The 15761-nt window shown below is 46.8% G+C and overlaps 1 protein-coding gene across 5 annotated transcripts in view; it reads left to right on the top strand.

Annotated features, from left to right (window-relative positions):
* Positions 1 to 9508, top strand: part of TMEM169 (transmembrane protein 169) — an 18890-nt gene extending 9382 nt beyond the window's left edge. For 3 of the 5 annotated variants that reach the window (XM_056537004.1, XM_056537008.1, XM_056537003.1), the window contains exons 2-3: positions 5189 to 5559; positions 8299 to 9508. In XM_056537004.1, the coding sequence (XP_056392979.1) occupies positions 5250 to 5559; positions 8299 to 8921 (933 nt within the window). In that variant the 5' untranslated portion in view covers positions 5189 to 5249 and the 3' untranslated portion in view covers positions 8922 to 9508. Of the gene's footprint in view, positions 1 to 2064; positions 2293 to 5188; positions 5560 to 8298 lie in introns of all 5 variants that reach the window. The other 2 variants (XM_056537006.1, XM_056537005.1) reach the window with 2 other exon arrangements.
* The last annotated feature ends 6253 nt before the right edge of the window (positions 9509 to 15761 follow it).

Below are 15761 nucleotides of genomic sequence, written 5' to 3'. Positions count from 1 at the left end.
CAGTACTTATGAGCTTCTAAAGTTAAGGTTGTTCTTTTCTGTCTAAATCCTCTCTGATGACACCTGTCTCGGGGAAACGCCCAGTTTAGAAGAGGTTTGCTATGGGGATTTGCTTCTACCCTGGATAGTTCCCGAGACAGGTGTCATCAGAGAGCACTTAGACAGAAAAGAACAACCTTAACTTCAGAAGCTCATAAGTACTGAAAGGATTAAGATTTTTTTTTTATAGAAGTCATTTACAAATCTAAACTTCTCGATCCAAGGATATTGAAGAAAAACCGGCACTCACCCTTCTTCTCTCTAGTTTTCTTTCTTTTTATTGCAAAATACTCACAGGTAAAAAACTTAGATGGGGGGAGAGGGATCAACATGGGGGGGGGGGGGGGGGGGTTACACAAACAGGCGCCAGATTCTGTTCCTCTCAGCTGGCAGCTTCCTCTGACCGTGCAAGTTGGAGACTGAACTGGTTCTTATACAGGTGAGAGATGGACCTAGAAATGATCCGAACCACCCACCTGCTCTGACGTGATAGGTGCGAACTCAATGGCGTTGGCTCCCACCATTGGCTGTAAATCACCATTTTGTTCAACTCATCAGAAGAACACAGTCCATACATATAAATACAACATATTTAAAAACAAGGGGCATAATCCACTTTCTCGTTCAGACCCAACGGGCCCGCTGCGGCAGTACGTATGATCCAATGGGTTTCACGTTGTAATAGAAAGGTATTTATATTTCTACCAGACATAGGTCTAATTCTCTCTATACCAGAATATTTAACCATTAATTATGTTGTATTTATATGTATGGACTGTGTTCTTCTGATGAGTTGAACAAAATGGTGATTTACAGCCAATGGTGGGAGCCAACGCCATTGAGTTCGCACCTATCACGTCAGAGCAGGTGGGTGATTCGGATCATTTCTAGGACCACCTCTCACCTGTATAAGAACCAGTTCAGTCTCCAGACTTGCACGGCCAGAGGAAGCTGCCAGCCGAGAGGAACAGAATCTGGCGCCTGTTTGTGTACCCCCCCATGTCGATCCCTCTCCCCCATGTCGATCCCTCTCCCCCATGTCGATCCCTCTCCCCCACGTCGATCCCTCTCCCCCACGTCGATCCCTCTCCCCCACGTCGATCCCTCTCCCCCACGTCGATCCCTCTCCCCCACGTCGATCCCTCTCCCCCACGTCGATCCCTCTCCCCCACGTCGATCCCTCTCCCCCACGTCGATCCCTCTCCCCCACGTCGATCCCTCTCCCCCACGTCGATCCCTCTCCCCCACGTCGATCCCTCTCCCCCACGTCGATCCCTCTCCCCCACGTCGATCCCCCTCCCCCACGTCGATCCCCCTCCCCCACGTCGATCCCCCTCCCCCACGTCGATCCCCCTCCCCCACGTCGATCCCCCTCCCCCACGTCGATCCCCCTCCCCCACGTCGATCCCCCTCCCCCACGTCGATCCCCCTCCCCCACGTCGATCCCCCTCCCCCACGTCGATCCCCCTCCCCCACGTCGATCCCCCTCCCCCACGTCGATCCCCCTCCCCCACGTCGATCCCCCTCCCCCACGTCGATCCCTCTCCCCCACGTCGATCCCTCTCCCCCACGTCGATCCCTCTCCCCCACGTCGATCCCCTCCCCCACGTCGATCCCCTCCCCCATGTCGATCCCTCTCCCCCACGTCGACCCCCCTCCCCCACGTCGACCCCCCTCCCCCACGTCGACCCCCCTCCCCCACGTCGATCCCCCTCCCCCACGTTGATCCCTCTCCCCCATCTACGTTTTTTACCTGTGAGTATTTTGCACCTCTACACAGTTCTCATACAAGTTGCCCATTACATCCTGCACCCGAATATAATGCCCTAGCAGTGCCGGACATTGGCGCCTCTCATGTATTTTAATTTACAAATCTGTTTAACTTTCTGGAGCCAGTTCATATATATATAAATTTTCCTGGATAACCCCTTTAAATGCTGTAGACTTGATAATTCATTAGAAACACAAATAAAATATATTTATACTTTATTTTTTTTCTTCTGCCACTAAAATGGCGTTTTGCAGATCCCCTTTACTGGCGCGGCTCTCTGCTCAGTTGGCACATAATATAGGACGTGTGCACATGGCCGTATAATGGAGCGCACATCCCCTGCATCTGCGCGTTTATCTGGATATCCTGTGTATGGGAAGGAAGCCGCCACCGCCAGGGATTGTTCCTCTGTGTAAATCTTTCCATCTTCCGCACATTCCTCCCTTTGTGCGCCGGGCAGTCACGCGCTTCTCTATTTGCAAGTAATTTTCCTGGTTACATGGTGGCGGAGCAGATGGCGCGGCCTTTATAATGGCGCGGGGGCGTTTGTTTGCCTCTTCCTGTCTGAGGTCACAGCCCCATAGAGCGGTCACCAGCAGGTGCAGGATAGGGACCACTATATAACTGCGACCTATCAGAGTCCGGGAAAGATGGGTGACAATCTGTGCAGTACTGTATTGGTAGCCATGTTGCAGTGTTTCCGAACCAGAGTGCCTCCAGCTGTTGCAAAACGACAACTCCCAGCATCCCCAGACAGCCAGAGCGGTCACCAGCAGGTGCAGGATAGGGACCACTATATAACTGCGACCTATCAGAGTCCGGGAAAGATGGGTGACAATCTGTGCAGTACTGTATTGGTAGCCATGTTGCAGTGTTTCCCAACCAGAGTGCCTCCAGCTGTTGCAAAACGACAATTCCCAGCATGCCCGGACAGCCAGAGCGGTCACCAGCAGGTACAGGATAGGGACCACTATATAACTGCGACCTATCAGAGTCCGGGAAAGATGGGTGACAATCAGTGCAGTACTGCATTGGTAGCCATGTTGCAGTGTTTCCCAACCAGAGTGCCTCCAGCTGTTGTAAAACGACAATTCCCAGCATGCCCGGACAGCCAGAGCGGTCACCAGCAGGTACAGGATAGGGACCACTATATAACTGCGACCTATCAGAGTCCGGGAAAGATGGGTGACAATCCGTGCAGTACTGTATTGGTTGCCATGTTGCAGTGTTTCCCAACCAGAGTGCCTCCAGCTGTTGCAAAACGACAATTCCCAGCATGCCCGGACAGCCAGAGCGGTCACCAGCAGGTACAGGATAGGGACCACTATATAACTGCGACCTATCAGAGTCCGGGAAAGATGGGTGACAATCCGTGCAGTACTGTATTGGTTGCCATGTTGCAGTGTTTACCAACCAGAGTGCCTCCAGCTGTTGCAAGATGACAACTCCCAGCATGCCCGGACAGCCTTTTGCTGTCCGGACATGCTGGGAGTTGTCGTTTTGCAACAGCTGGAGACTCACTGTTTGGGAAAACCTGTTCCATAGTAAAGCTCATCCCTTCCTAGAAATAATAATAAAAATGTCTTTGTGACTTGAGATGGGAAATTCCCTCTCATTGCATCTGAATATTCGGGGTCTGTGCTCTTATTTATCATCTCAATGAACAGAAACCCCCCACCCCCCGCCGCCGCCATAGAAAGTCACCGCCTGGGGGTCCTGGCTGGGTCTGGGATGGTCACATTCTAATTACATTCATCATTGTCTATAGATAGTCGAGCGGTCACCAGATACGGGAGCGGAACGGTCCTTAAAGGGGAACTGTCACTTCTAATAAATAGTGGTGACCCCCAGTGTCTACAAAGATATAGATCAGTGGTCTTCAACCTGCGGACCTCCAGATGTTAATAAACTACAACTCGTTGGCTGTCCGGGCATGCTGGGAGTTGTAGTTATGCAACATCTGGAGGTCCGCAGGTTGAAGACCACTGATATAGATTATATACAGGATGTCCCATGAATGAGTTCACCTATTTTATTTCGTTTTCTTTTTGCTGATTTCGGATGCGCTCCTGCATATTTTACGCCGTGTAAACCTAATATTGTATTTTCTGCTGTGTGAATGTGGCGCCACCTAATCCCTCCCCGCTCCCGCTGCCCGTCCATCCAAGTCCATGTAATTTGGGTTTGTGTTGGCAGGAGACGATGTCATATGGTGGCGTTGTGGTATCATGAGATTAGGGTCTGTACATGAGCCCCGTCGGCCCCCACGTGGTGTCTGTCTGTATCCAGGAGATGACATCATTGCTACAAAGTAACCGGGTAATGTAAAACAAGGTTACAGTGTCAGACATGTGGCGGTATTATGGCCATGGGGGTCCGGCTTTTTGTATTTTCCTATTGCAGTGTTTTTCAAATGGTGTGCCTCCAGCTGTTGCGAGACTACAATTTCCAGCATGCCCAGACAGCCAAACACTGTCGGCCATGTTGACTTTAAAGGGGTTATCCAGGAAAAAACTTTTTTTTATATATATCAACTGGCTCCAGAAAGTTAAACAGATTTGTAAATTACTTCTATTAAAAAATCTTAATCCTTTCAGTACTTATGAGCTTCTGAAGTTGAGTTGTTTTCTTCAGTCTAAGTCCTCTCTGATGACACGTGTCTCGGGAACCGCCCAGTTTAGAAGAACATCCCCATAGCAAACCTCTTCTAAACTGGGCGGTTCCCGAGACACGTGTCATCAGAGAGCACTTAGACAGAAAAGAACAACTCCACTTCAGAAGCTCATAAGTACTGAAAGGATAAAAAAATTTTTTTAATAGAAGTAATTTACAAATCTGTTTAACTTTCTGGAGCCAGTTGAGATATATAGTTTTTTTTTCCTGGATAACCCCTTTAACCATTGTATGTGTCTTCACAACACTCCATAGCAGCGTTTCCCGACCAGTGTGCCTCCAGCAGTTGCAAAACTCCAACTCCCAGCATGCGGGGAGTTGGAGTTTTGCAACAGCTGGTGGACAATTAGGAGACCACTGTCTTACAGCAGCAGAGAGCACTGTGGTCAGACTGGAACGAACTAAATAACTTCCTGTGGAGCATACAGCAGCTAAGTACTGGAAGGATTAAGATTTTTTTATATAGAAGTAATTTACAAATCTGTTTAACTTCCTGCAACCAGCCTTCGGCTGTCCGGGCATGCTGAGAGCTGTAGTTTTGCAACAGCTGGAGGCACCCTGGTTGGGAAACGCTGCTCTATAGTCTGATTTTACTTGGAACAAACTTAGGTTCAGGACGGACCATATCAGTTTGGTGACCTGCGTTGTGCAGGATAACACATAGATAGCGGTATAAACTGTTAATGGGATTTTCCCTCTTCCCAGGTTGACCTCCGCACATATCATGGATGACTGACATAAGTAGCGTCTCCAGAAGCTCCTCAAGATGCAGAACGAGGTCATCCCCAATGATGCCTGGATAGAGGAGACGGCTCCGAAACCATATAAGAGCGCCCCCGGCAGCCCTCTACGAGACACCCTGCGCAGAGCGGCGGCCGCTGTGTCCTTTGAGGGGGTAACAGGAGAGGCGACCGTAGAAAGGAAGAAGAGAAAGAAGAAGGAACCGCGTCCGGAATCCATCATTGTCTATCGATCTGACAACGAGAAGGTCCTGGAGGAGGAGTCCGTCAATCAGGAAACCGGGGAGAGGAGCGCGGAGGAAGGGTCCAGATTTCTGGGGACCCCCCTGAGTGATGGTAACTAATGTCTATGCATCTCATCATTACATGAAGAAAAGAACTATAGCAAAGATATTATGTCCTAAGCAGGATTACATGTTCATGTCTATACTATCGCCTATTCTAACCAGAAAAATAACTATACTGCTATATCTAATACTGCTCCTATATACTGGAATATAACTACTATAATACAGCCCCCTATATACAAGAATATAACTACTATAATACTGCCTCCTATATACAAGAATATATCTACTATAATACTGCTCCTATATACAGGAATATAACTACTATAATACTGCTCCTATATACAAGAATATAACTACTATAATACTGCTCCTATATACAAGAATATAACTACTATAATACTGCCCCCTATATACAAGAATATAACTACTATAATACTGGTCCTATATACAAGAATATAACTACTATAATACTGCCCCTATATACAAGAATATAACTACTATAATACTGCTCCTATATACAAGAATATAACTACTATAATACTGCCCCTATATACAAGAAAATAACTACTATAATACTGCTCCTATATACAAGAATATAACTACTATAATACTGCTCCTATATACAAGAATATAACTACTATAATACTGCTCCTATATACAAGAATATAACTACTATAATACTGCTCCTATATACAAGAATATAACTACTATAATACTGTCTCCTATATACAAGAATATAACTACTATAATACTGTTCCTATATACAAGAATATAACTACTATAATACTGCTCCTATATACAAGAATATAACTACTATAATACCGCTCATATATACAAGAATATATCTACTATAATACCGCTCCTATATACAAGAATATAACTACTATAATACTGCTCCTATATACAAGAATATAACCACTATAATACTGCCCCTATATACAAGAATATAACTACTATAATACTGCCCCCTATATACAAGAATATAACTACTATAATACTGCCCCCTATATACAAGAATATAACTACTATAATACTGCCCCTATATACAAGAATATAACTACTATAATACTGCCCCTATATACAAGAATATAACTACTATAATACTGCCTCCTATATACAAGAATATAACTACTATAATACTGCTCCTATATACAAGAATATAACTACCATAATACTGCTCCTATATACAATAATATAACTACTATAATACTGCTCCTATATACAAGAATATAACTACTATAATACTGCCCCTATATACAAGAATATAACTACTATAATACTGCTCCTATATACAAGAATATAACTACTATAATACTGCTCCTATATACAAGAATATAACTACCATAATACTGCTCCTATATACAAGAATATAACTACTATAATACTGCTCCTATATACAAGAATATAACTACTATAATACTGCCCCTATATACAAGAATATAACTACTATAATACTGCTCCTATATACAAGAATATAACTACTATAATACTGCCTCCTATATACAAGAATATAACTACTATAATACTGCTCCTATATACAAGAATATAACTACTATAATACTGCTCCTATATACAAGAATATAACTACTATAATACTGCTCCTATATACAAGAATATAACTACTATAATACTGCTCTTATATACAAGAATATAACTAATATAATACTGCTCCTATATACAAGAATATAACTACTATAATACTGCTCCTATATACAAGAATATAACTACTATAATATTGCTCCTATATACAAGAATATAACTACTATAATACTGCTCCTATATACAAGAATATAACTACTATAATACTGCTCCTATATACAAGAATATAACTAATATAATACTGCCTCCTATATACAAGAATATAACTACTATAATACTGCTCCTATATACAGGAATATAACTACTATAATACTGCTCCTATATACAAAAATATAACTACTATAATACTGCTCCTATATACAAGAATATAACTACTATAATACTGTTCCCTATATACAGGAATATAACTACTATAATACTGCTCCTATATACAAGAATATAACTACTATAATAATGCTCCTATATACAAGAATATAACTACTATAATACTGCTCCTATATACAAGAATATAACTACTATAATACTGCTCCTATATACAAGAATATAACTACTATAATACTGTTCCCTATATACAGGAATATAACTACTATAATACTGCTCCTATATACAAGAATATAACTACTATAATACTGCTTCCATATACAAGAATATAACTAATATAATACTGCTCCTATATACAAGAATATAACTACTATAATACCGCTCCTATATACAAGAGTATAACCACTATAATACCGCTCCTATATACAAGAGTATATCTACTATAATACCGCTCCTATATACAAGAATATTACTACTATAATACTGCTCCTATATACAAGAATATAACTACTATAATACTGCTCCTATATACAAGAATATAACTACTATAATACTGCCCCTATATACAAGAATATAACTACTATAATACTGCCTCCTATATACAAGAATATAACTACTATAATACCGCTCCTATATACAAGAATATAACTACTATAATACTGTTCCTATATACAAGAATATAACTACTATAATACTGCTCCTATATACAAGAATATAACTACTATAATACTACCTCCTATATACAAGAATATAACTACTATAATACTGCCTCCTATATACAAGAATATAACTACTATTATATAGATAGTCATATATAGGTGTATAATAAGATTTGGGGAGTCATCTGACTTGTTGTATCTGACAGGTGGGTGGAATATGCCCCCCGACAGCCGTTATGTCACTTTAACCGGAACGATCACCCGTGGGAAGAAGAAGGGTCAGATGGTTGACATCCATGTCACGTTGACCGAGAAGGAACTTCAGGAACTGACTCGCTCTCGGGAGCCTTTACAGGACGAGCCGGTGGAGGGGAAGAAGACGTGTTCGGTGGGTCCTGACCGCGGTCCTCACGTCCTCCTGTGGAGCGTCCTCTGTCTGCCGGTGGTCTTCGTCTTGTCCTTCGTGCTCTCCTTCTATTACGGGACCATCACTTGGTACAATATCTTCTTGGTTTACAATGAGGAGAGGACTTTCTGGCACAAGATCACCTTCTGCCCCTTCCTGATCATCTTCTACCCCATCATCATCATGGCGGTGTCCTTCTCTCTGGCCACGTACACGGCGGTGACGCAGATCTCCTGGTTGTTCGGTGAGTGGTGGCGCGCGGTGAAGGACATGGAGAAGGGCTTCTGCGGGTGGCTTTGTAGCAAGCTGGGCCACGAGGACTGTTCGCCTTACAGCATCGTGGAGCTGCTGGACTCGGACAACATATCCGGTAGCCTATCAGTGAAGGGCTCGACACAGGAAGTGGAGACCTCCGCCGTCTGACCTCTACATGACCTTTTATTTGGGTTTCTTCTTCATCTCCTTGACCTTTTATTTTAAGTAATTTTTGGAATGCCGATCTATGGAAAGTCCTGTGCCATGCGGATTATGTCCGGTGCCATGCGGATTATGTCCGGTGCCATGCGGATTATGTCCGGTGCCATGCGGATTATGTCCGGTGCCATGCGGATTATGTCCGGTGCCATGCGGATTATGTCCGGTGCCATGCGGATTATGTCCGGTGCCATGCGGATTATGTCCGGTGCCATGCAGATTATGTCCGTTGCCATGCGGATTATGTCCGGTGCCATGCGGATTATGTCCGGTGCCATGCGGATTATGTCCGGTGCCATGCGGATTATGCTGGTGATTTGTGAATCTATTGCAGGCCTGGACTGCAACCGGAGATTATACCACTCAGGACCCTATTCAAGATCAGTCTTAAAGGTGAAAAACTTTATTATTTTAAATCAACTGGTTAAACAGATTTGTAAATTACTTAATCCTTCCTGTACTTATTAGCTGCTGAATACTACAGCGGAAATTCTTTTCTTTTTGAAACACAGAGCTCTCTACTGACATTGTGAGCACAGTGCTCTCTGCTGACATCTCTGTCCATTTTAGGAACTGTCCAGAGCAGCATATGTTTGCTATGGGGATTTTCTCCTACTCTGGACAGTTCTTAAAATGGACAGAGGTGTCAGCAGAGAGCACTGTGGTCATGATGTCAGCAGAGAGCTCTGTGTTTCAAACGGAAAAAGAATTTCCACTGTAGTATTCAGCAGCTAATAAGTACAGGAAGGATTAAGATGTTTTTAAATAGAAGTAAATTACTAATCTGTTTAACTTTTTGGCACCAGTTGATAAAATAAATACATTTTCACCGCAGTACCCCTTTAAAGGGGTACTCCCTGAGGAAACAAACTTTTTTTCAAATCAACTGGTTGCAGGAAGTTATACAGATTTGTTAATTACATCTATATAAAATATATTAGTCCTTTCAGTACTTAGCTGCTGTATGCTCCACAGGAAGTTGTTTAGTTCTTTCCAGTCTGACCACATTAGGAGAAGAAATGTCCAGCGCAGGATGAGGTCAAACAGGAACGTTATTAGCGATCACATGGAGCACACAGAAACACCAACGCGTTTCGGGTCAAACTGGACCCTTAATCATGGTATATTATGCCATGATTAAGGGTCCAGTTTGACCCGAAACGCGTTGGTGTTTCTGTGTGCTCCATGTGATCGCTTATAAAGTTCTTGTTTGACCTCATCCTGCGCTGGACACTTCTTCTCCTAGTTCTGTCTATTGGACCGGTGGCACAGCCGGTTAGTCCGGAAGCGGATGGGAAAGTCAGGCTGAGGTGAGCCGCCAATTTTTGCTGTTATTAGTCTGACCACATTGCTCTCTGCTGCCACCTCTGTCCATGTGAGGAACTTTCCAGAGCAAGAGAGGTTTCCTATGGGAATTGTCTCCTGCTCCGGACAGTTCTTGACATGAACAGAGGTGGCAGCAGTGAGCACTGTGGTCAGACTGGAATGAACTACACAACTTCCTGTGGAGCATACAGCATCTGATAAGTACTGGAAGGATTAAGATTTTTAAATAGAAGTAATTTACAAATCTGTTTAACTTTCAGGTACCTGTTGATTAAAAAAAAAAAAACATTTTTTTTTAAACCCCATTAAGTGGACATGTCACCTGTACGCCCTCCTAAAGATCGCTGCTCCCATAAGACCCTGCCTTAGATTAGGACTTCTGTATGATCATCTATCAAAGTTAGTAGGAAAAATTGACCCCCTAAATGACCCCAGCTGTTGCAAAACTACAACTCCCAGCATGCCCGGACAGCCAACGGCTGGTTGCAGGAAGTTAAACAGATTTGTAAATTACTTCTATATAAAAAAATCTTAATCCTTCCAGTACTTATCAGCTGTTGTATGCTCCACAGAAAGTTATTTAGTTCGATCCAGTCTGACCACAGTGCTCTCTGCTGCCACCTCTGTCCATGTCAGGAACTGTCCAGAGCAGGAGAGGTTTCCTATGGGACTTTTCTCCTGCTTCGGACAGTTCCTGACATGGACAGAGGTGTCAGCAGAGAGCACTGTGGTCAAGGTGTCCCCGCCACTCCGGACCCGTCACCGCTGCCCTGGATGTCGCTCTATCGCTGTCCCCGGGGTGTCCCCGACGTTCCGGACGTCTTCTTCCCCGGGATCCACGTTCTCCGTCGCCGTCATCACGTCGCTACGCACGCCGCTCCTATTGGATGACTGGACGGCGTGCGTGATGACGTCGAAGGAGAGCGCTGGCAGGGGATCCCGGCACGGAGCAGACACTGAGGAGGCAGGTAAGGTCCCTCCCGGTGCAGCCGGGTTAGTGTCACTTTCCCTTCAGACGCGGCGGTCAGCTTTGATCGCCGCATCTGAAGGGTTAATACAGGGCATCACCGCGATCGGTGATGTCCTGTATTAGCCGCGGGTCCCGGCCGTTGATGGCCGCAGGGACCGCCGCGATAGGTGTGTATTCGCCGTATAAGATGCACCAACTCCCCCCCCCCCCAGTTTTGGGGAAGAAAAAGTGCGTCTTATACGGCGAAAAATACGGTATATGATGTTATAAAAAATGTTTCCATTTTATTTATTTATTTTTTTTACACTTTTATCACTCTGCAATTTCATCACTGACTACGCAGCCGGCTCTGCATCAAATGCATCTCATGTTTTCGCTTCAACAAGAACGACAATCCCTGGTCAGAGGTTTTATATATTTATCTGCTAGAATAAGAATTGGTTTTCTTTATTTTTATTATTTTTCCTTTGCAAGGAAAGTTTGTAACGTTTGTGGAGAATGATGCACGGAATATAACACGATGATCGCTATGCATTAAAAGATTCCCCGGTAAACCTATCCATGGTCAGTGTAGTCATTCTTTCTTCTGTCTCTTTTGGGAAAGCTGGGTGACCATCAACAATGACATAAATTGCGCACCAATAAGGTCCTTGTCACGATGCCGGCTGGCAGGTGGTGGATCCTCTGTGCCAGAGAGGGATTGGCGTGGACCGTGCTAGAGGATCGGTTCTAAGTCACTACTGGTTTTCACCAGAGCCCGCCGCAAAGCGGGATGGTCTTGCTGCGGCGGTAGTGACCAGGTCGTATCCCCTAGCAACGGCTCAACCTCTCTGGCTGCTGAAGATAGGCGCGGTACAAGGGAGTAGACAGAAGCAAGGTCGGACGTAGCAGAAGGTCGGGGCAGGCAGCAAGGATCGTAGTCAGGGGCAACGGCAGAAGGTCTGGAATCACAGGCAAGGAACACACAAGGAACGCTTTCACTGGCACTAGGGCAACAAGATCCGGCGAGGGAGTGAAGGGGAAGTGAGGTGATATAGGGAAGTGCACAGGTGTAAACACTAATTGGAACCACTGCACCAATCAGCGGTGCAGTGGCCCTTTAAATCGCAAAGACCCGGCGCGCGCGCGCCCTAGGGAGCGGGGCCGCGCGCGCCGGGACAGAACTGACGGGGAGCGAGTCAGGTACGGGAGCCGGGGTGCGCATCGCGAGCGGGCGCTACCCGCATCGCGAATCGCATCCCGGCCGGAGGTGGTAACGCAGCGCCCCGGGTCCGTGGAACCGACCGGGGCGCTGCAGTGAGGGAAGTGTAGCGAGCGCTCCGGGGAGGAGCGGGGACCCGGAGCGCTCGGCGTAACAGTACCCCCCCCCTTGGGTCTCCCCCTCTTCTTGGGGCCTGAGAACCTGAGGATCAGACTTTTGTCCAGGATATTGTCCTCAGGTTCCCAGGACCTCTCTTCTGGACCACAACCCTCCCAATCCACTAAAAAAAAAGTTTTTCCTCTGACTTTTTTAGAAGCCAAGATCTCTTTGACAGAGAAGATGTCCGAGGAGCCGGAAACAGGAGTGGGAGGAACAGATTTAGGAGAAAAACGGTTGAGGATGAGAGGTTTAAGAAGAGAGACGTGAAAGGCATTAGGGATACGAAGAGAAGGAGGAAGAAGAAGTTTGTAAGAGACAGGATTAATTTGAGACAAAACTTTAAAAGGACCAAGATAGCGTGGTCCCAACTTATAGCTCGGGACACGGAAACGGACATATTTAGCGGAGAGCCATACCTTGTCTCCAGGGGAAAAAATGGGAGGAGCTCTTCTTTTCTTATCTGCGAATCTCTTCATGCGAGAAGAAGCCTGTAAGAGAGAATTTTGGGTCTCTTTCCATATGGTGGAAAGATCACGAGAAATTTCATCCACAGCGGGCAGACCAGAGGGCAAGGGGGTAGGGAGGGGGGGAAGAGGGTGACGGCCGTACACCACGAAAAACGGAGATTTGGTAAAAATATGGGCACCTTGGAGACGATCAAAGAGTTCAGAGATGAGGGGTAGGGGGTAGCGGTTCTTAACCGTGATTTTATTAAGACCGCGGTAGTCAATGCAAGGACGTAGAGAGCCATCTTTTTTGGACACAAAGAAAAATCCGGCTCCGGCAGGAGAGGAGGATTTACGGATAAAGCCCTTTTTTAAATTTTCTTGGACGTATTCAGACATGGCAAGAGTCTCTGGGACGGACAGAGGATAGATTCTGCCCCGGGGTGGAGTAGTGCCCGGGAGGAGGTCAATGGGACAATCATAAGGCCTGTGAGGAGGTAGAGTCTCAGCTTGTTTTTTGCAAAAAACGTCCGCAAAGTCCATATAGGCCTTAGGGAGACCGGTTACATGAGGAAGCACAGGGACACGGCAAGGTTTACTGGGAACCGGTTTTAAGCAGTCCTTGGAACAAGAGGGCCCCCAACTCTTGATCTCCCCAGTGGACCAATCCAGGATTGGGGAATGGAGTTGAAGCCAGGGAAGTCCAAGAAGGATTTCAGAAGTGCAATTGGGGAGGACCAACAGTTCAATCCTCTCGTGATGAGATCCGATGCGCATTAGAAGGGGCTCCGTGCGGAAACGTATAGTACAGTCTAATCTTTCATTGTTTACACAATTGATGTAGAGGGGTCTGGCGAGACTGGTCACCGGGATGTTGAACCTGTTGACGAGAGAGGCCAAGATAAAATTTCCTGCAGATCCAGAGTCCAAGAAGGCCACAGCAGAGAAGGAGAAGGCAGAGGCAGACATCCGCACAGGCACAGTAAGACGTGGAGAAGCAGAGTAGACATCAAGGACTGTCTCACCTTTGTGCGGAGTCAGCGGACGTCTTTCCAGGCGGGGAGGACGGATAGGACAATCCTTCAGGAAGTGTTCGGTACTAGCACAGTACAGGCAGAGATTCTCCATGCGGCGTCGTGTCCTCTCTTGGGGTGTCAGGCGAGACCGGTCGACCTGCATAGCCTCCACGGCGGGAGGCACAGGAACAGGTTGCAGGGGACCAGAGGAGAGAGGAGCCGGGGAGAAGAAACGCCTCGTGTGAACAGAGTCCATATCCTGGCGGAGCTCCTGACGCCGTTCGGAAAAACGCATGTCAATGCGAGTGGCAAGATGGATGAGTTCATGTAGGTTAGCAGGGATTTCTCGTGCGGCCAGAACATCTTTAATGTTGCTGGATAGGCCTTTTTTAAAGGTCGCGCAGAGTGCCTCATTATTCCAGGATAATTCTGAAGCAAGGGTACGGAACTGTACGGCATACTCGCCAACGGAAGAATTACCCTGGACCAGGTTCAACAAGGCAGTCTCAGCAGAAGAGGCTCGGGCAGGTTCCTCAAAGACACTTCGAATTTCCGAGAAGAAGGAGTGTACAGAGGCAGTGACGGGGTCATTGCGGTCCCAGAGCGGTGTGGCCCAAGCCAGGGCTTTTCCAGACAGCAGGCTGACTACGAAAGCCACCTTAGACCTTTCAGTGGGGAACTGGTCCGACATCATCTCCAAGTGTAATGAACATTGGGAAAGAAAGCCACGGCAAAACTTAGAGTCCCCATCAAATTTATCCGGCAAGGATAGTCGTATTCCAGAAGCGGCCACTCGCTGCGGAGGAGGTACAGGAGCTGGCGGAGGAGATGATTGCTGGAGCTGTGGTAGTAACTGTTGTAGCATAACAGTCAGTTGAGACAGCTGTTGGCCTTGTTGCGCAATCTGTTGTGACTGCTGGGCGACCACCGTGGTGAGGTCAGCGACAACTGGCAGAGGAACTTCAGCGGGATCCATGGCCGGATCTACTGTCACGATGCCGGCTGGCAGGTGGTGGATCCTCTGTGCCAGAGAGGGATTGGCGTGGACCGTGCTAGAGGATCGGTTCTAAGTCACTACTGGTTTTCACCAGAGCCCGCCGCAAAGCGGGATGGTCTTGCTGCGGCGGTAGTGACCAGGTCGTATCCCCTAGCAACGGCTCAACCTCTCTGGCTGCTGAAGATAGGCGCGGTACAAGGGAGTAGACAGAAGCAAGGTCGGACGTAGCAGAAGGTCGGGGCAGGCAGCAAGGATCGTAGTCAGGGGCAACGGCAGAAGGTCTGGAATCACAGGCAAGGAACACACAAGGAACGCTTTCACTGGCACTAGGGCAACAAGATCCGGCGAGGGAGTGAAGGGGAAGTGAGGTGATATAGGGAAGTGCACAGGTGTAAACACTAATTGGAACCACTGCACCAATCAGCGGTGCAGTGGCCCTTTAAATCGCAAAGACCCGGCGCGCGCGCGCCCTAGGGAGCGGGGCCGCGCGCGCCGGGACAGAACTGACGGGGAGCGAGTCAGGTACGGGAGCCGGGGTGCGCATCGCGAGCGGGCGCTACCCGCATCGCGAATCGCATCCCGGCCGGAGGTGGTAACGCAGCGCCCCGGGTCCGTGGAACCGACCGGGGCGCTGCAGTGAGGGAAGTGTAGCGAGCGCTCCGGGGAGGAGCGGG

This window comes from Hyla sarda, chromosome 8 (assembly GCF_029499605.1).
Source record: "Hyla sarda isolate aHylSar1 chromosome 8, aHylSar1.hap1, whole genome shotgun sequence".
Classification (NCBI taxonomy): Eukaryota; Metazoa; Chordata; class Amphibia; order Anura; family Hylidae; genus Hyla; species Hyla sarda.
Note: the sequence above shows the minus strand (reverse complement) of the source record. Positions and strands in the feature narration are given on the sequence as shown.